The 21,929-nt window shown below is 44.6% G+C and overlaps 1 protein-coding gene across 1 annotated transcript in view; it reads left to right on the top strand.

The window, feature by feature from the left end:
• RFTN2 (raftlin family member 2) overlaps positions 1-21,929 on the top strand; it is a 404,027-nt gene that overhangs the window by 141,872 nt on the left and 240,226 nt on the right. Inside the window, exon 5 of the mRNA XM_086955427.1 lies at positions 5,410-5,613. Within this exon, the coding sequence (XP_086811553.1) occupies positions 5,410-5,613 (204 nt within the window). The remainder of the gene's footprint in view (positions 1-5,409; positions 5,614-21,929) is intronic.

Genomic DNA, 21,929 nt, shown 5'->3' with positions numbered 1-21,929 from the left:
GAAAAAGGAAATTTCAGTGCCCTGAAATTGGACCTCCCGGACAATACCCAAAAAACTGAACTGACTGTGCATGCAAAACCATTTAAATGCAGTGGGATTGACAAACTGGAATATTGAACAAATTAGCAAGCAGTGGTGTGACCTCCTCTCCACGACTAAAGTGGGAGTAAGAAGCTGGAGGCAAGATGCATGTGAATAGAGGAGGACCTGGCATAAGCCACCATCATCAGTTATGGACATCTTGATCGAGCTCTCCCTCCAGCCTGAGGCAGTAACTGGAGTTACAAATATTGACACATCAGCCCATTTAGGAACACTGCCGGATAAGTTCATTCGAAACCTAATAAAAATGTGGTTTATCAGTGGGACGTTTACCCATAAAAGAAATTGTGTGCTTCTCAAATTGTAAAATATTTTACCACACACATAGCCTTCATGTAATCTTTTACAACCAGCTTTATAATCCATGTCAGATTTATAACATACCAAAATCAATAGATTTTGAGTCATGTATTTCATGTACCCTATATATGAAGCGATTGGCCGTGGTGTTTACATGATATTCCGGCCCAAATTGTAAATTAAAATGCAGTCATCATTACATTGTGCAGAGATTGCATCTGATATATGTTAGTGTTTTGCTGTAATATTACAGGATATAAAATTACATGTTCATTATAAAATTCTAAACATGCTTTTGGAGCCAGGCACAGGCAGAGGGACACCCTTCCGGTACTGAAGATATACGATCTGCACCAGTTACTACTGCATCTTACAGTAGTCTACCTATTGATCCAACCCCAACCCCATTAGCAGAGCCAGTGATTCTTCTTTCAGTTGTGGCTACAAGAAGTGCAACAACAACTATGCTTTTTATAACCAATCAACGACATCACTATAACCTTCAGTACTTAGACAAGGTAGATCAAGTAGGCATCCTTACTCCTACTCATATTCATAGGCTTGAGAAATATATATAGTTGATCCAACGTAAGTAGCACACAGCAACATGTGAGCTGAGTAGGAGGGAGGAAGGCCTCAAGTATGTATTGTAGAAGGCATTAGATTGTCAGATCTGGCATGTCGGAAATAACAAAATCAATCAAGGACCTTTGTAAGGTTATAGCTGCTGGGGCAGCTGCAGACAGATGTACACAGAAGCACACAGATAGCTTGCATATACAACTACATCCATGTACTGCACATATATAGGTTGAACCTGAGAGACATAGTGGTGATTTTGTAAGAAGCCTACAGTAAATCACTGTTGCACTGTAAGGATTGCAGAAAGTTTATGTAGCCTTGAACACTCTCTGTGCAAGGGGAAAGAGGGGAGGCCTCTAGTCTCAGCGATGCATCTCTGGCCCTCAAGCCTCAGCAAGGTGCAGAATGAGCCACCGTATGTAAAGGAGAGACCAGCGAAATGAAGCACCAGGCCGAAAGCGAACGAGACAGAGACGCAAACACAGTCCCATAGAATACTACACATGATTTTTTAGTTTTATTGAAATTTTATTCTTAATAGGTAGAGTTATTTTATGAGTGAATGCTGCCGCTTGGCTTCATTTATTGCTCAACTGATATTCTGCATCATGATCTGTGATTAAACCCTCACAGGTAGTAACATCAAGATAAATAGTTTTACCTTTCCCTTATATTGTAAACATGTATATAGAAAATTACCTAAAAAGAATTGTTGGTCACCTTAGTCCGTCTCGTGCTGCTGCTCTGGCTGCAGCTTGCCCTGGGGGTGGGCTCCGTGGGTAGACTTTGTCATCATCTTAATCATTACTGACCACGTCTACGCCCGGGGAGCACTTTCCTTATTGTGATATTGTTCAGCATAGCACATGTAGTAGCTATGTTGCAGCATTTCTCCCCCCATTTTTGTAGATATCTTAATCTGCCTTTCAGGGGTCCAAATGTCCTCTCAATGATGCTCCTTGTATGCTTGTGTGCAGCATTATACCTCCCTCGAGGTAAGGGGATTTAGATATGAGGTGAGGCTCCTAGAACGTAAGACATGCTCACTGCCATCAAAAACATTTATGTTACTGTTCATTTTTTGTAAAATAATCTTCAAGAAAATCGTACCAAATAACCACCTGTCTTGAAGGTTTACTGTTGCTTCTGGTCATAGAGTGCTGAATGTCTGAATGTGTACCAGTCGTATGTGTCAGAGGATACCATGATATTATGACTGTGATCATACACCTAGCATACTGTGGGCCTCATTTAGAATTTGTCAGACAAAGTGCGGCGCCACCAACAGGACTGTGTTCAGAGTCAGGTGTTTCTGGTGGTGCCCTGCTGGCTCCACCACTGGAAACCTTACACTGACAGCTGATGGACATCGAGCCGTCAGTGTAAGTACCCAGACTGCCTTATTTAGGGAGAATGTTTTTATGTTTTTTTTTTCTCTTCAAAACTGCAAGTAAAAGCCTTGTCGTTACAAACAAAGATAAGAAAAATGATGCCCACAATCTGGGAGAAAACTCCCAGGGTGTAAGGGCCATTAGTGTTTATTGTTTTACAAAAAATAAACTTCTGCCTATGGAGCTTGTTTTAGTAAAAAAAATAAAATAAAAAAATAAAAAAAAGTTTGCTGAGCGTCTGGCTGAAAAATGATGGCTGCTGAGGAAACTTTCAACGCCTTCAGAGGAGCCTCCCTAGCAGCAGCTCCTCCAAGGCTGAGAGTCCTCCGCCAGGCAGGCTGTATGTACGCCAGGGCAGTGGAGTATACACTGCCATGGCAGAACAGAGTAGTCTGACAGGTTCTAAATCACCCCCTTGTCTACCCAGCAAGGCTGCGGCCACCAGCATGAAAATCCATACTGTTTCATGTGTTATTTTCGTTCTGTTTCGTTTCCATACTCCACAACGTGGTAACTGTTTTACATATCTTTTGAGTTCATTTTATATTCTTATACATATTCTTCTCTTTTACAGTTTGTTTATCAAATGAATATAATTTGATTTCATTGTCGTCAGACTCTCTGTGGTCATGACACATGGGCATGCAGGGGGGGTCACTGACAGCAGCCGCGTGCTGACTTGACGTCAGAAAACTTTATATAGGCTGGGTCAAAGTCCAATTGTCAGATGTGCTAAAAAGAAACAGGACATGCATAAGCCTCAAATGCCTCATGCCCAGTGCCAGAATTACCAGTGCAGATGCTAACACACTATTTGTGTGGTCTACCACCCCAAACCCAACAATAAGTCCTGTCGATAGTCTGCTTTCGGAGTAAGTCTACAAGATGCATTTATTTTAAAAAATGTGTGATCCAGAAAAATCAAGCAAGAGTCTTTCCCAGCCCCTTCCAAAGTCTCCCACCCACCCTCCTAGCAAATACCAATTAAATATGCTCCCCACAAGCCTTGAAAGTGCCTAGAATAAGGTCACATAATTGATCATGAGAAACAATGAAGCTCAGAACAAGTGCCCTTCAGTTGTGTGTCTCTTGAAGATTGTCTTCCTATCGTTTTACACACCAATAGTTGTTGAAATATCAATGTCAGGTGTCAAGTACAACCCTCATCTGTCTGTGAGACGATGCTTCCAAATAATGCATTAGCGACGCCTAGATAAAGATGGCTACTCCAGGTTACATGAATAGACTTAGCATGATGTAACTTCTACATTCCTATATTGCTATGCTTACCTCGTGTGGTGCTGATCCTGAACCCTCTCATCTTCAACACAGTGCGGCAGCAGTGCTAGCAGTTTGACTGTAGAAATGGTTTCTCAGCCCAGCAAGTACAATGAACAAGCCACAATCCTTGATCCGCCTTCTGGAATCAGTGGGTTAGAATCTTTGTGAGTGCCTGCGTGGAGCAGCGGATCCAAACTTTAACAACAAAGCCACCAACATCGAACTCGTTACTATGTTAGACTCCTGTATCTTGAACAATAAAAACGGACTGGAGGTGCAGGAAGTGATGATCACCCTTCAGCAGCAATTCCAAACATCTCCTAACAAACCTCATCTCGTCCTCAGATACAGAACACCGTCCATCACCAGATCTCATGACAGCACCAAATGAGACCACAGATGTATGAGACCACTCTACTAACTCAGACAGTCATAACCAACATAAAGATATATTACAAAATACAAATGCCAGCACTCCAAAGAATCATTGTCCATTGTTTTTAGCCATGCTGCGCAGCATTCGCAATTCTGTGCAGCGTGGATTAACTTTAAAAAAAATAACATTAAACCCTGTGATACGGCTGATCACGTAATTTTGTAGGTGTGCACACCTCGCATGCACGCCTTGAGACCCTCCGGGTGAGTAGCGCACTATACAAATTTCTTGATTGATTGATTGATGCATGTGCCTAAAAAACGACACAGTTGCTTTTATTTTTATTTTTGTTACAGATTCGAGTTAAGATCTTTAACTATAAAGAAAATAAAACATGTAAAAGTGTTGTTTTTTTTTAAACGGGTGAGCGTAGCGAAACAACATGGGTGGGCAGCATACAGTGAAGCACAACAGGAGAGAGTTGGAGGTACCAAGTCAATATGGGAGAGGATGTGAAAGCAACAACAGGTGACTTGAAGGGACACAATCGTAATGGGAGGTTGGGAGCAAAGGCAGTTACAGGGGTTGGGGGAAGCAATAAGAGGAGGACACAGGTGAGACCAATATGGGTAAACACACAGGCGAGTGACAGGGAGGGGAGAGAAGCAAGCTAGCAACAGAGAGCAACACTGAGTGCAGGGTGAGAGGTGTACGTACGGGAGAGAATTTGAAAAAACATACACTCTAATGGAGTGCTTCACTCAAAAGAAAGAAGTAGTGCTTGACAAGCAAGCAGTAGAAGCAATGATACAAGACAATCAAATACACTGTAAAAAAGCAATGTTCGATGAGAAGCATAAACACAAGATTGACAAGATGGCACACGAATAAGAAGCTGACAAATGAGAGTGACAAGGAAAGTCAACCAATGGTAAGCAATGGGTCGGCTCAAAGCCCATCTGTGTTCTTGACAAGCCATAATATTCCTCGCAACAGACAATGTTTCTGCTGTCCAGTAGGCTCGGCTTAAACACATGCAAAGCCGTTCCATTGGCCTGGCAAGTGGTTCATTGGTCAGGCTACTATTTAAAGTACTAGTTGTAAAATCATCTTTCTCTAAAATAAATCGATTATTTGGGGTATAAATATTGTTGTTGGTGTTGAAAAGTCAACGCTAAAGCAGACTCCCAAGAATGACCTACATGGGAGTCTGCTATAGCAATAAAAATAGTTAAATCAGTCTCAGTATATGAAAGCTAGATACTCTTTTGGAAGTGATAGAATATAGACATCGCACACGCACCTATTCCAATTTTCAGCTGTTGATAATGCTTATAAGAATTTGTTGTAATTTCAGATTTTTTGATTTTCCACTAGATGCTACATTATACGCAGTCTTTAATATTTATGATGATGACTCTGCTGGATGGACATATCATGAGGGCAATCTGTCAATGAAGGTTACGCGAAAAGGAACCACAGTCTGCAATTTGGAAGCAGACTGGCTTGAACTAACAACTTCCTATTACAAACAAGGATTGTCTTTAATTGATTCTCTAGTGCCGTGGGAAGTGCACCGAGGTAGGCATTAATATTTGCACCTAAAAATGAATGAACGGTTGTATCTTTGCATTGCTTTATTTTTTTATTCCGTTTATTTTTACTGAACATTTTATAAGGCAACATAATTCAGAGCATATCCAAAAATGTAGGGTACAGCCAATGTTTGACAGGTAATACAACATCGTGGATCACACCAGAAAACAGAAATAGGCATGCAAAAAACTGCTGCTGTGAGCCAAAAGACAAGTAGTATGCACTGGCAGATCCGCAGTAGACTAACATAATGAAAAATGTACAAGTCTGCATAAGACAACCTTGAATAGTGTTGGTGAGAGCATACTGCGAGGAGCAGGTCCTATCAGTAACTGAGTGCAACTGGAGGGATTGGCTCATGGTGGTTTGCTTTCCTTAGGGAACGCATCCTTAGAGTCCCAAATGGGCCTTTTTGGTGTTAATTAGGTTGGAGAAGTTTAAGGCAGTATTATCTGTGCTACGTGTGGATTGTAGCTAGGCACACTAGGAGTTAGCTGAAATTTGGGCATAATTTTTCCAATTGTATTCGGACCTTAGGTAAGTTTAGGAGGAGGAAGAAGTCACTTTTTCTCTATAGCTAAACTAAGCTCTCTCGCCTTCATTCTTGTTAGATGAAATGTGATCTGTAATTGCAAGAAACATTTTCCAGTAGCAGTCAAAAGTTGAAACAATGACAGTGAGTGGCAACAAGTATATGAGGAAAATAAAAAATCTAGCTAATTTGCCGAAGTGTACTAGTTGTTTTCCATATTTGCCAGGTATTGTGAGTGAATGTGTGTTATTAAGCTTGTAATGGATTGATATACAACTATTGTTAGCCAAAGAGCAGGTTGAAAACAAAAGGATGGAATAATGTGCGCTATTTAGTACTGCATTTATATAATTCAAGAGTTTGACTGTGCACATTTGAATCTGGCCCTTAAGAATTAAAGGGAGTAGCCTCATTGATTCCTGAATCTCCAGACCAGTCCAACATAAACTTACATTGTATGAAAGCCAGTAGTCAGGCTTTCGCTTCTGGTGATTTATTTGTTGGCTATTGTAACCATTATAACACATAAAGGGCCTGATTCACAGAACTAATTTAAGACAAAATCCTAAACTTAAAACCATTTTGGTATTCACAGAAGGCACTTACTGATTTTGGTATCCACAGAAGGCACTTACTTATTTTGGTATTCGCAGAAGTCATTTAGGAGTCCTAAAGTTAGGAGTCCTAACTTTACTACTCCTAAACTGAGAAAAATCCTAACTTTAAGACTTCAGGTAATCACGGAAGGCATTTAGGAGTCCTAAAGTTAGGACTCCTAACTTTAGGATAAGGATACAATACAATCTGGAATAAAGTTACCGGGGACTGCATGAAAGCGTGGGACCGGGGGTGAGCCTCAGATGCAGCCGGGACGGAAGTAGAACCAGCGGGAAGAATGGAATTATACATCCACCTAACATACAGCCCAGAAGAAGTCAATTGGGTAATTAACCGCGACGAAACACGTGTTGGCTGGGCAAGCTTACTGAATAAAAAAGAAAAAAAGAACACTCTTCAAAAGTGCATTTTGATTTTAAGAATCTGTGATTGAAATATATTGTGTTGTGGAATAAGGTGGCAGAATCATGCCACAGAGTGTGAAACAAACAGCGTGTGCACAGGACTATAGTTCTTTCAGTTGATACGCAATTTGGACTTTTTAAAGGGCTGAGTACAGCCCACCAATGCTTGTATTTAAGTATCATCATTGTGAAGTACACTGTGGCTAAGCAGGGATCGTCATATGTATACTTCATGGACTTGTCAGCAACCTTTGACTGCGTTTCACACTCAAAGTTGTGGACAATTATGGAGAATTTAGGGGCTGAAATAGGAATTATTGCCTTCATTAGACAATTGTGCTCGGACGCTAATGCCTGTGTGCATTTTGGAAGGGATGGTGAATGCTTGGGCAGTTTTAATATCCGAAGAGGGGATAAGCAGGGGTGCATCCTAGACCCCTTCCTGTTCTATTCCTATACGCGAACCAGGTAAAATCACTCCAAAGTATATCTTCTAGGGACACAAAGATGATAGGTTTGCGCTCCCTCTCAATCCTACTTTATGCAGATATGCTGTACTAATTGCCAGAACTGGGAGGGGGTTGCAGGGCCAAATTGATTACTATATTGCCTTAATGTCGGGCCAGGACCTAAAAGTAAATGGCACCCAGACATATACTAAGACCTACGGGGTCCAATCCAGGGTAAAACCTTTCTTTTATGCGGAAGGACACAAATTGAGCGAATCAGCTACCTTCTGCTACTTAGGGATACTTTTTGACAGTGAAAGCTCCTCTTCCCCAATGATAGTGAATAGGTGTGCACAAATGGAGAAATCCATTAATGGGATATTTTCTTTTATGAGGAAGCTAGGTTTTAAGGCAATAAGGGAACCCATCACCATATATGCGAGCAAGACTGTGGCAGTGGCCTCATACGGTGCGGGGGTCTGGCCAACACATGCAATATACAAAGGGTGGAAGATTTATTTCGCAAACATATTTTAGCTCTTCCGCCAAGCTGCTCGAACTACATAGCCCATTCTGAATTGGAAACCCCATGTATATCTGATAGGATAAAGATGGCTCCGATCATGCTCTGGCATTCAATTTGGTCGCTAGAGGAAATGGGGCTGAACAAGTTAATCCTCAGGGATACCATGAACCTAGATCATACAATGGAGATTCCATGGCTGAGACACATAAAATCCCCATGTGAGGAGATTGGCCTAGCATATCTTTTTAATAAACCAGACTCTTGTAGATCGCTAACCAAAGATAAGCTGAAATACTGAGTCCAGAACAAGGCTATGGGGAGTGATGGGTGGGGGAAAGAGCTAAACCAACTGCTCTTGCTTTTAATATGACGGCCCACCAGGAGGGCTTTAAATTTTACTTGACTTTGGTACAAATCGATCAGCAAAGGTTTATCTTTACCCGATTTTGTGCAAGTATGCTTCCTCTGATGGTGGGATTTCCAAGTAATTGTCATTCCCTGTCAGAGCTTGCACTGTGCCCATGTAACAGCCAGTCGCCTACAACAAATTTGCACATTGTGTTTTTTGTCAATATTATGAAATTCCCAGGAAAAAACTTGTATTGCCCATATTTGAAAAACATATTTTTTACAGTGTAGATCAGCTCTTTTATTTTTACAGCAATTAAATACTCCACTTGCGTGTTGTGCAATGACCTCATATTTAAGGCAGGTATTGAAAATAAGGAAAAACCTGCAGGTTGAAGACCCCTAAGTAAAGCATATTCCTGCCTGATAACTGTATGATTTTATTGTTATACGGAATTTTATAATATAGAGAATTGTTTTTTAATATGAATGTAATAACTGAAAAGTTTGGTGATTTAATGAACCCCTCTTGTATAAATATGAGTTCTTAGAGAGGATAACATTGGATGCTGAATGGGCACTTTTTAAAATCTTATAAGCAAAATGTATATATGTAATTTATTGTACGCAATTATTTTATCATTCTTGATGTGAACGTTTTTATTATTTTTGTCTTTTATTCATCTGTACACTTTTATATTCCTGAAAAGTATTGAATGAAGTTATTACTGCCTGACTGGTAATGTTTTTGTTCATAAGCTGAATGTATTCTTTTGTGTTCCTCGAGAAGGAAGTCATGTGCTGAGTGTTCTTATATTTGTAACATATTCAGCTCCTTTGCCAGGGTCTGCTCCAAGCAGTGCACTGTGTATTCTTTTCACTTTTTGTAGAAATGGCACTTTATTATTTCTCTTTTCCTGTGTATAATTATGCATGCAAAATAGGTGTTCCTAAATGTTTCTTGTTTCATGTATCATTTTTATATGAATGGTGTTTTGTTGTTAGCCCAATAATCTCACTTCATTCCATGTCGGGAGTGTACCTATCACTGTCTGAAAACCTATGACGTGTGTCCTTTTTAGGTCAATTCTGGGCAGCACATGTGCTGCTCTGCAATGCATGCTGTATTCAGGTGGGGATCTGAAGCTCTGCCCACTCTCCGCCCATATTTTACATTGGTTTGTGTCATTATTCACTGTAAACTGTGGCTATTCATTGGTCAATAGGCTTAGTGGTCCTTCCTTAGTACCGCCTTGTCTCATTTTGTAACCTACCATGGCGACTCCCCCCATTATGTGTGTTGTTACTCTGTAGGCTTTGATTACAGCCTCTGAGCACTATATTCTCAAACAGATTTGTCGCTCTCTCCTAATGCTTTGTTTTATTTTTATAGCACAAACGCATTTGCAATGCAACAGGTCTCGCATTTGCGAGAGTTTAAGCTATTGTCAGTGTAAATACAATGCATTTTAATTATCTGTTTTTAAAAACAACACATAAATAAAAGGCATTGTAATTTACAATGACAGTAGCTCAAACTCTTGTAAATGCGAGACTTATTGCATTGCAAATGCATGTTTTGATGTGTGGCAGATTTTTCTTGCTTTCTGAAAAGTGGAATCTCCACTTTAGTCTTTCTATTTGATTTACACTTACACTTGTCTTGCCTTTTATTCCGAGCAGTTTCTATTTCAGTCTTTTTTTTTACTTTGTGTTTAGACTTTTCTTGACTTTTGAATTGGGCAGATTTGTTAGTCTTTTACTGAACTATATTTTGGTTCCGGCTATTTACTTTAGAAGGTGACTGTATGTTATTACCTCTTGCATTTGGCTTTATTTGATGGATTAGTGATGCAGAGCTGAATCTGACTATTTTTGCCTTCTATAATGACTTTAATTTTAATAAACCTTTATGGTTTTGAGTTTGAATTTTGTATTGTGTAGGTTTTCTTTATTGCTCTAATGCTGTCGGTGTTGGAGACTTATATGGCCCTGATTTTGTTTATCAACTTTTGAACTTTTAAGTTAAAGCGTTGGTCGAGGTTTGGTGGAGAATGCTGGAAAATTAGGACAAATTAGAACATAATTTCGATGGAAAAGGCTTGGACAATTTACCAATTAATTTACATAAATTTGTATAATTAATTAACTTACATAATTAATGAAGATTTGGCTCCAGAACTGTGTCAGATGTTAGGGAATCCTGGAATCAGTTGGATTAATGCTGCAGTACCTTTTGGTGATTTCGGGAGTTACATTACATAAGTATCAATAGTACTTTGTATTATGAGCTGTCTTGTGTAATCACGTCTTATGTGGATCATAATTGTGATGTTTTGGGACATCTGATTTGCACTTAAATCATTGTTTTGCACATTCTGCGTTATGTCAATAATATTTTTGTCTTGCTCATGCATTGAAAATTTAAAGCTGTATTGCATTGTAACTTGTTGTTTGAATTGATAAAACTTTTCAAACTGAAGATTTGATGAAAAGATACTGTGATTTTACATGATCTATTAGATTTATGTGGAAAGGTTTACAGATTTAATAGAAATCTAGGATCACGAGGTTTTATCAATTTGTCTGTTGGATAAAGGCTTGTTGCGTCACAGTAGTTATAGTTTGCAGTCCTATGAAACCCTTAATTGGTTTGCTGTTTATTTAGAGCTAATAATGGACATTAGTGTATTCCTGTGCGTAAGGCTAGACATGCTGACTCTAAGCATAGGTTACCAATGGTTGAGAGTCTATCTGTGTATGATTAGTTGCACTGAATGTGCTATCCTTATCTGTGCTCAGACTGATTTTCCGTCTTGTGTCTTGGGAGGCAGATTTGATGGTTTATGGTTATTGACATTACAGCAGATTTGATGGTTTATGGTTATTGATATTACATACTGTGTTTTGTCTTGTTTGTTTTGTTTGTCTAGAATTGCACTGTGATTTGTTGGGCTAGTCTTAATCACATTGGGAAAGTTAGGTTGAGATGCAATGGGCGCACATTTGAATACGCCTGCTATTTCTACCCGTGGAGAAGATACTTTGCCCCCAATGTGTCCCCCTGATCATGACATATTGGTGAAATCAGGATTACGTGCCAACTAGTGGCTTATAGAATTACTGCTAATTGTAAAAAGTAGCAATTTCCTGTGCATGGTATATTTGATGTGAAAAGGATTAAAAATTTGAAGTGTGTCATGTTTGAGATGGAGCCACAACCTTGATCTGTGAAGTACAAAACCCTGAATTAATGGGATTATGTGGACAATGAGATAGTACATGAGAAAATACTTAAGGGTCAGGATAGAAAGGCAGTCAAGTATTGGCTGGATGTAAGTTCGCGTTTACGGCAGAAAATGTGCCATCAAGAAGTTTTAGAAGCTGCGTGTGCTTTTCCAGCAATTACTAGTTGAATCGGACAAAAAGAAAACAGAAGATGTCAAGAATTAAAATCAGAATGAGCAAAAGAAAGAACCAACGGAGAAGGAGAGTAACTTCTAGGGAGAGGATGAATTTATCAATAGATGTTGATTGAAGCAAAACCACCACCATATAATGAGGCTCAGGCGCAAGTGCTTGTGCAATGAACGGAAGCAGGGGAATCGAGTGCGAAGGGAGATTATATTCTAAGAGACTAGTTGTCTAATAATTCCCAGTGAAAATTGGTTTAACCGTAAATAACCGTGATCAAATTCACCAAATACATCTGTATTAAATCATTCTATTGGGACAGCTCGTACAGGCCAATATCCCTCTTAAACGTTGATGCGAAACTTTATGCCAAAGTTCTGGCCGCCCGGTTATCCCTCATTGCACCGGAGATAGTAGCCCCGGAACAGGCCGGCTTCATCCCGGGACGGAATCTGTCCTATAATATACGAACGGTGCTCGGTACGATGCAGCATGTCCGTCAAGACGCGGAAGCAGTGGCCATCTTCCTGGACATGGAGAAGGCGTTCGACTCTGTCGAATGGCCATTCATGATACGGGTCCTCCGTCGTATGGGGCTGGGGGAGCAGTTTTTACAGATGATTGGCGCACTGTATTGGAAACCGGTAGCCAGGGTGAGACTGGGGGATCGAGTTTCGGAGCCCTTTCCTATTAGCAGAGGAACGAGACAGGGATGCCCTCTGTCCCCCCTGCTGTACGCCCTGGTGGCGGAACCACTGGCGTGTGCTCTGCGTGAATACCACTGGTACCGGGGGTTTAGCTTTCCATCCTACAAAATAGTCATCTCGACATACGCAGACGACACGTTGCTGTACGTTCGGAACCCGGAATCAAACCTCGCCCCAGTTCTCAGGGAGGTGGTGCGTTTTGGTGCCCTCTCGGGTCTGGAAGTGAATTGGGAGAAATCGGCGGTGTTCCCCCTGACCCCGGTGACGAACCGCTTTGAAATGGACTACCCGCTAAACTGGACCAAAGACCCGGTAAGCTACCTGGGTGTGATGATCCATACGGACCCGGAAGTGCTCTTCAATGAAAAATATGGGGTGGCCTTCAGTAAGTGTGAGGACGACGTGGAACGCTGGTGTAAGCTCCCGCTTTCCTTGATGGGCCGCGTGGCCATCATGAAAATGGTGCTTCTCCCGAGATTCTTGTTCTTGTTTGCCACCCTGCCCATATTACTTTCACGAACCTTCTTTCGGAATGTGACTAAACTTATGACTCGATTGGCCTGGGGAGGTAAACAGCCGCGTGTGCGATGGAACACACTCACACTGCCGTACAAACTGGGAGGACTCGGTGCACCCGACCTGGAGCGGTACTATAGGGTGGCCCAGGCAACTCACTTACATACGTGGATACATGGGTACAGGAACATCCCGCACGTTCGGATGGAGCGACTATTTGCGGACTCTTTTCCACTCTCGGCCACGGTCTGCACACCTGCGGACCGCCGAGTGGGCATCCTGGACTCGATAACGGCCACAAAACATGCCTGGAACGAGTTGTTGAAGGCTAGGGAGGAAATGCTGTTATACTCCCCCGCGATGGCGGTGGAATGGTTGCAGTGGCTAGCCCCCATCGGGGACAGGAATGTTATTCGTGCGCTACATGACCTCGGGATTAAGACGGCGGGCGCATTGTTTGCGGACGGAAAGGCCAAAACATGGGACCAGGTGGCCTTAGAGGGGGAGCACCCGACTCTGCTGCAGCGATTCCAATTTCACAGGCTTTGAGGAGCCTTGAAGGAAGTCCTGGGCCCAGATATGACAGAGCCGCCGGACATCCCGGAACTCGCCTACGTCATAGCCCACGCCTCCCCACGGCACTTGACGACGCATCTGTACAAGAGCATTATTTCATACAGGGCGCAGGAACCCTCCAAAGCCCGGTTAGCGTGGCAGAGGGACCTGGAAGTGGAGATCGATGATGCAATGTGGACATACTGCTGTAGCAACACCAAAAAAGTGTCTCTGAATGGACGGCACAGGCTGATACACTTTAAATTTCTGCAGCGAGTGTATTACACTCCCGAACGGTTACACCGATATGGCCTCCGTCAGTCTCCGGAATGTGAACGTTGTCACGCACCTGTGGCGGACTTCCTACATATGGCGTGGAGCTGCCGCAAGATTCAAGTGTTCTGGATTGCGGTCTTCTCGGAACTCAGTGAAATACTAGAGCACGAACTTCCGGTCGATCCAGCTTTAGCGCAGTTGGGCTACTCAAGACCTCTGCCAGTGGGGTATAGGCGTTTGGCGGATATGGGATTGTTGTTGGCGAGACGTACGGTGGCACAGTGTTGGATGAGAGGGCCGACCCCGACCAACAAACGATGGGCCAGGGACATGGTGTATTGTTGCACGCAAGCTGAACACTACAGTGAGCTCCCCCCCCCCACTAGTAGACCGAAAAACTTCTGGGGTTTATATAACACCTTCAGATATGCTAGAGAGGAGGTAGCGGATACGCAGGGTGACGAAAGGGTGGATGCACAATGATAGCCTTTACTATAGGGAACCCCCCCCGGGATTCCAATTGCGGGAGAGATGATGATGCCTGAGGGGCCGGTAAGATGGCCGGGTGGAGTATTGATACCCGGCTGTCACAAGGCGAGTGACGAGTGGCAGAATCCGAGCTAGGAAGGGGGGATGGGTATGGGTTTCACCTGAAACACTCTAAGGGAGTCACATTTGGGAACTAGAGAGGGGGCACCGACACGGCCTAGACGTGGGGTAGTTGATATTGAGTGGGTTTGTGGACAGGTTGGACAGGGGAGAGGTGGGGGGGGACTGGGAGTTCTTTCTGGGAGTTTGGGGGTCTCATTAAAAACAAAATACACCTACATTTCTGACTTTGCAGCATCCGTCCTACGTGTCCTACCTCCTATGCCAACGGGGTACGTCGGCAGGTGGACGGCGACGGCCCCGGAGATAACTCACGATTAGCTTGTTTGTTGTACTGTGATATTACGCTGCCGTACCCCCTGGGTTGACGGCGTCAGGCTGTGTACATCGTCTTACCTGGTGCTCGACTGTATCCATCATTGTCGCATCGCCGGCCCGAGTGGGTTGTAGGCGGGAAGCTGTGTATGATTTGAACTATGTTAATAAAGGTGTTTTAAAAATAAAAAAATAAATCATTCTATTGGGATGTGCGCCAAACATTTCTTACTTACTGAACTGCGCAGACTTTATGTTAGTCTCTTTTATTTATAGTCAGACTTTTCTTGCCTTTTAAACTGAGCACTCCATACTTGGACCCTCCTTGACTTTTGAACTCAGCAGATTTATGTTAGTCCTTTACTGAATTATATTTTGGTTCTGCCTCTTTACTTGCTTTGGATGGGGACCTCATGTTATCACCTATTGCCGTTGGTTGTATTTGATGCATTATTTATGCTTCTTTGAATCTGACTAACTACTTTGCCCTCTGCAGTAACTTTTAAAATTTGTATAAACCTATATGGTTTTGACTTTGAATTTTGTGCTGTGTAGGTTTTCTTTATTGTCCTATGGCCGCCGTCTTTTGAGACTCATATGTCTCTTATCCTGCGCATAAACCCTTTAAAATTATTAATTAGAGTTGACAGTGCAAAGAATCACTTCTGGCACTGCTTTTCACAACTTTTATTTAAAGCTGTGTCCACATCACTGATTTGTTCATTTTACTTTTTACATACATCCAGCTCTGAGTCTTCATCGGATGTGGTCAAGCCTTCCCCATTTATGAAACAACTCAGTCTGCGCATCCGAGTGACTTTATTGGCTGAACGACTCGTGCATTAGCCTTTAGGTTCTAACAGTGAAAAATAATCAAATGGCTTAACATCTCTGATAGCCATCAGGGCAGAGTAGTATATCACAAGTTAACTTCAAAATTCATTTTCTAACCTCTACAAGCTGAATACATCTCAAGTGTGCTTTTGTTGAAATATTGCATTATGTCTTCATGGGCATGTAGTCTGGTTTACTAACTAATATGCAATTATCCCTCTAAAGTTGTCTTTAAATAACATATTTTGACCAGTATTACTGGCCCAATAAACTTTACAAATAAGCATGACATTTTACACTTGTTCACTGGTAATGTTCTCATGTGAAAAAGTATACACGTGGAAAACATGAAGGACGGCTTTATTTTTTATGAAAAATAAAACATGGCAAATTATTGTGGTATGCATAATATTATTGTATGCTGTGAGTGTGTTCTTTTATTAACCTTGCTTATTTGAGGGCCTTAGTGGAATGTAGAATGTTATTAAGGAATGTGGGGAAGTTCTAGATTGTAAGCTGAATCAATCACATGATGACCTTTTAAGCAGGGAAGCTTTCTTGGGTCCTATATTGGCATACACGTTATCTTATGGAAACTTCTCAGAGTTGGAAAATCACGTGCTACCAGTGTATTCATTGATGGTACTGACCACCACACTCTTTGATGCTCTTTTTTTGAAGTCACTCACCCTCATCAGCCGGGACGGAAGTACAACTGGTGGAGAGATATTATCCCCTCCCAGCCCATCAGCCTTCTTAGCCCTGAAGAAGTTGTGGGTCCATTACCCTGGCGAAACACGTGTTGGCTGGGCATCTGATCGGCATTGTTAGACCTAGGGAATCCTAGACTACATAGGGTAGCCTGGCACAGAGGGCGACAGCTAATCTCCAAGGCTTTGGTGAAGTACTTACAGAACCCACTCACAGTAACTCAATGACTTACCACTAAAAATAAAGGACACCACACCAATTTAGAAAAATACTGGTTCCTTTTATAAAATTCTTTGGTATCTCTTTCTTTTTGTTTCTTTAAAACAGAGCTTCACTTTTAGTTCATTAAACCTTTTCACATTCAATTATTGTTTCAAAGCACAGTTCATTTGGTAGATTCAATACTTCTACCCCCCACATACAGAGATTACATTGAAATCTCCCTTCAATTTAAAGTTGCAATATTCTTACACTTCCTCTCTATTCATGTCAATAAATAATCAGGCTTCCTTACAGTAAATCAAACTGGTACATTACATTTAGCCGGGTTCAGGTCCCCCGCACAGTTCCAACACAATCCCGCTTAGGCTGTGGTGCAAGCAGTTGAATAACTGGAGGAGACAAGCAAGATATTACTTTTCTGAAGAGTAGCGCTTAACCCACTACAATCTTATCAAACCACTGGGCCCAACAGAGTTACCCCAGGTGCTGCCAGCCTTTCAGGTTCAGTTACACCCATCACTCTGGAGGCTCACTGTGAATCTCCTTTGGTCCCCCCAGCGACCTCTGGTGAACCCCACCTCGCTCGTTACTTCCCGCTTCCCTGAAGCACCTCAGCTCCCAGTTCACTCTCCCACACGGGCTCCGTGAGGGGTGGTTTATTTCTCGGATGGATAACCCCCCACTAAGCGGATTGTCTCCAGTTAATTGTTTCTCGTAATAAATTGTCACTCAGGCAATTTGCTGACTCCTCAAGTGTCCCCGGGCTGTTCAACTACTTGGTGCAAGTTACGGTAGGGACTCGTTCGCTCCTCCCCGCCCGACCACTCTCCCATGCTTACTTGAGTGTTACTCGGTTCCTCTGCCCACTTGTGCCGCGTTGTGAGTGTGTCGGCGGTCGCTGTCTCTCCCTCGCACTGTTACTCCGCCTCCGCTGCCTCAGACCGTCACGTCGAGCCGACGCTGGATCCTTGAAGACGCTCCCCTCAGTCGCGAAGGCTCCGCCCACGTCCGGCCTCCTCCGGCAGTCTCCCCGCCTCTTCCGACGCTTCCTCGGGACTCTCCAGAAGGCAACACAGATTAGCTGGGCTCTTCTTCCTCTTCCGATCCCGCGACAGGGATCTCTCACGGCAAAGGGCGCTTCCTTCAGGTAGGAACGTCAGCTAGTTCCGACGCTTCCTCTCACAGGGAGGTCCCCTTGCTTATGGGCTGCGGTCATGAAAGTTTTGACTCTTTATCCCCTGATTCCTTTTCTGATCAGAAAATCACGGAGAGGGTGTCCGGATTCACTTCCACCGCGCTTGTGCCCTCAGTGCCGGTCTTCACGCCGTTATGGTCACCTTTGGCTGTAGTACTCGTCACGGAGTCCTTTGGCACTTAATCTGGTTGCTGTGGCAGAGTGGTTTGGTCAGCCTACGAGGGGTCACTTCCCAGTAGAGCAGCAGCCGGCCCAAAGGTCGATCTTGTCCCTACTAGTGTGATATCCTCCTCCTCAAGTCGCCTCCCTCCGCACTGGTCACTTCTGATACTGTCACCCAATGGCTGCTGGTCACTGGCCTTTTATAGGCTGGTGCCAGACCCCTGGAAGCTACTAGTTGGTTCTGGAACCTTCCTCATGCTAGCCTATGGGTCTGCCACCCTTAGATGTCCGTTATGGCAGTTGGTGGACACTATTTTAGGTTTCTAAGTGTCCCTAGATTTCCAGGAGCTTGACTAGGCCTCACAGACAATGAAGGGAAAGATGGCGACATAATCAAGGAACACCTAGCCCCCTGACAACACTGAAAAATCTTGGTGAACATAAAAAAAAATAGAAACACTGGGAGGCTGAGGGTGACAAAAATAAATAATTATGGTTAGAACACCCCCAGAGGCAGACAGGTCTAACACGCGTCCCCCCCAGCTGAAAGTGGGGAGAGCTACCCAATCCCTTGGGAGTTCTCATCACTAAGGCGGAAATACCTAGAAAGACCGTCTGCGTTGGCGTGGTCCATTCCAGGCCGATGTTCCACCCGGAAGTCCATTCCCTGTAGGGAGATGGACCACCTTAACAACTTGGGATTCTCCCCCTTCATTTGCATCAGCCAACGAAGGGGCCGGTGGTCGGTCTGAACCAGGAAGTGCGAGCCAAACAAGGATGGACGCAGCTTCTTCAGAGCCCAAACCACCACAAAGGCTTCTCGCTCAATGGTACTCCACCTCTGTTCCCTGGGGGGTAGTCTCCTAGACAGGAAAACCACGGGTTGACCCAAGCCCTCATCATTTAGTTGCGATAACACTGCCCCAATGCCATGTTCTGACGCATCTGTTTGGACAATGAATTCTCTTGAAAAATCAGGGGCCTTGAGTATTGGAGCAGTACACAATGCTTGTTTTAATGTCATGAAGGCTCGCTGGCAAGCCTCCGTCCAGACTACCCGTCGGGGTTGTTTCTTAGAGGTAAGTTCAGTGAGGGGTGCCACAATGGTGCCATACCACTTCACGAAGCGACGGTAGTATCCAGTGAGGCCCAGGAAGGCTCGGACCTCAGTTTGAGTCTTGGGGGGCTCCCAGGCCATGATAGCCTCAATCTTCACCTGGAGGGGCTGCACCGACCCTCTGCCCACCAAGTGGCCTAGGTACACCACCGACCCCTGCCCGATCTGACATTTGCTGGCCTTGATTGTCAAGCCAGCCTGTTGCAGGGCCTGAAGAACAGCTTGCAAATGTTGCAAATGGTCCTCCCAGCTGCTACTGAAGACAGCAATGTCGTCCAGGTAAGCAGCAGAAAAAGCTTCCATACCAGAAAGGACCTTGTTCACCAGCCGCTGAAAAGTGGCAGGGGCGTTCTTGAGCCCAAAGGGCATCACACAGAACTGGTAGTGTCCCTGAGGCGTGGAGAAGGCTGACCTTTCCATCGCTCCATTAGTAAGGGAGATCTGCCAGTACCCCGAAGTAAGGTCAAAGGTACTTAAATATTGGGCAGCTCCCAGCCGGTCAATGAGTTCATCCGCCCTGGGGATCGGATGAGCATCAGTCTTTGTTACCGAATTTAGTCCTCGGTAATCCCCAAGAATCTTAATTCCGGTGTGGTGCCCGGTGGGGAAGCTTTTGGTACCAAAACCACCGGACTGGACCAAGGGCTATTGGAAGGTTCTATCACTCCCAGCTCCAGCATCTTAGCGACTTCTCCTTTGATGCTGGCCTTCACCTTGTCCGACAGCCGGTAGATCTTAGACTTCACAGGTGGGCTGTCTCCTGTGTCCACATCATGGGTACACAGGTGGGTCCTACCCGGGACAAGAGAGAACAGTGAAGAAAATTGCTCCAAGATTTGGCGCAATCTCTCTGCTGTTCAGGAGTCAGGGATGGTGAGAGAATCTCTCCCTCCACCGACCCATCCTTCTCTTGAGACGAGAAAAGATCAGGGAGAGGTTCGCTTTCCTCTTCCTCTGCTCCATCGGTCACCATCATTAAGACAACCTCGGGCCTGTCATGGTGTGGCTTGAGGCGATTGGCATGCAGCACCCGGTGGGGCTGTCTCGGGGTCTTAAGGTCCACCAAGTAAGTGGCCTTACCCTTTTTCTCCAATACCTCAAAGGGGCCTGTCCAACGATCCTGGAGGGCATTTAGCTCTCCAGGCTCCATCACCCACACTTTTTGTCCAGGCTCCAGTTCCACTGGGTGAGCGTTGTGGTCATACCACTCCTTCATTACTGCTTGGCTGGCTTCCAAGTTGTCAGAAGCTTGCTTCCACAACTTGGCCATTTGGCTCCGGAAGGCCAGCATGTAGCTCACCACGTCCTGGGGAAGCTTCCTGGGAGTCTTTTCCCATCCATCCTTCACCAGGCTGAGAGGACCCCTTACAGGGTGCCCATACAGAAGTTCGAAGGGGCTGAAGCCCACTCCCTTCTGTGGCACTTCCCTGTAGGAAAACAAGAGACAGGGAAGGAGGACGTCCCATTTCCTCCGCAGGCTCTTAGGCAGACTTCTTATCATGCCTTTCAAGGTTTTATTAAACCTTTCCACAAGACCATTGGTCTGTGGGTGGTAAGGAGTGGTAAACCGATAGGTAACACCAAACTCCTTCCACACAGCCTGCATATAAGCTGATAGGACGTTGGTCCCCCTGTCGGACACAACCTCCTTGGGGAAACCCACATGGGTGAAGATCCCCATCAGGGCCCTTGCCACTGCAGGTGCAGTGATGGTCCTCAGAGGAATTGCCTCTGGGTACCGTGTGGCATGATCCACTAGAACCAGGATGAACCTGTGACCAGCCGAAGTTGGTGGATCTAATGGCCCTACAATGTCGATGCCCACCCTTTCAAAGGGGGTACTAACGACAGGAAGTGGTTCCAGGGGAGCTTTTAGCTTCACCCCTGTTTTCCCACTGGCTTGGCAAGACACACACGTCCGACAATAGGTATCAGACGCCACTCTCATCCGAGGCCAGTAAAAGTGGGGGACAAGCCGGGCAAAGGTCTTGTCCTGTCCCAAGTGTCCTGCCAAGGATATCTCGTGAGCCAGTTCTAAAAGAAAGGCTCTAAAACATTGAGGGACCACCAAGGCCCTGGATGAACCATGTCCGGGTGCCTTGGGCTCACTGTAGAGGAGTCCATCCTCCCAGTAAATCTGGTAGTTCCCTACAATGTTCCCTGCTGCCTGGGCTGTGGCCTGTTGCCGCATCCCCTCAAGAGTAGGACACTCCTTCTGAGCTTTGCAGAATTCCTCCCTGGAAGGACCTCCCTCCACATGCCACTCAGCGGGGATGGGTAGGTTCTCCAAGGAAGTAACATCCTCCTCCGTGGACTCCAGATCCACCTCTGCAGGTGGCCTATCTATCTCACGAGGTAGAGATGTCGAGGCAGGTCCCTCCTGCCTTCTGTCCTTCTCTTCTCTGGCAGCGGGCTGGGCCATTGTTCCAGGCTCCAGCGTAAGCGAACTCCCCCTCCGGGTAGTCGCCGACCTTGTGCTGACACAGGCCCAGTCAGGTGTACCCAGCATCTCAGAATGAGTCTGGTATTCCACCCCCCTCCAAGCATTGTGCTCCATATCATTTCCTAACAGGCAATCAACAGGCACGGCAGGGCTTACTGCAACTCGAAGTGAGCCTGCAACCCCTCCCCACTCAAAGGGTACTTCGGCCACGGGATAGTGGCCCAATCTGCCGTCAGCCATCACAGCGGGATGGAGTACATTTGGGATTACCTGCTCTGGTGACACCAGTTGACTCCTCACCATAGTCATACTGGCTCCTGTGTCTCTCAGAGCCTCCCCTCTACGGCC

Source organism: Lissotriton vulgaris, chromosome 2_1 (assembly GCF_964263255.1).
Source record: "Lissotriton vulgaris chromosome 2_1, aLisVul1.2, whole genome shotgun sequence".
NCBI lineage: Eukaryota > Metazoa > Chordata > Amphibia > Caudata > Salamandridae > Lissotriton > Lissotriton vulgaris.
The sequence above is the reverse complement of the archived record's forward strand: the minus strand, read 5'-3'. Positions and strand labels throughout refer to the sequence as shown.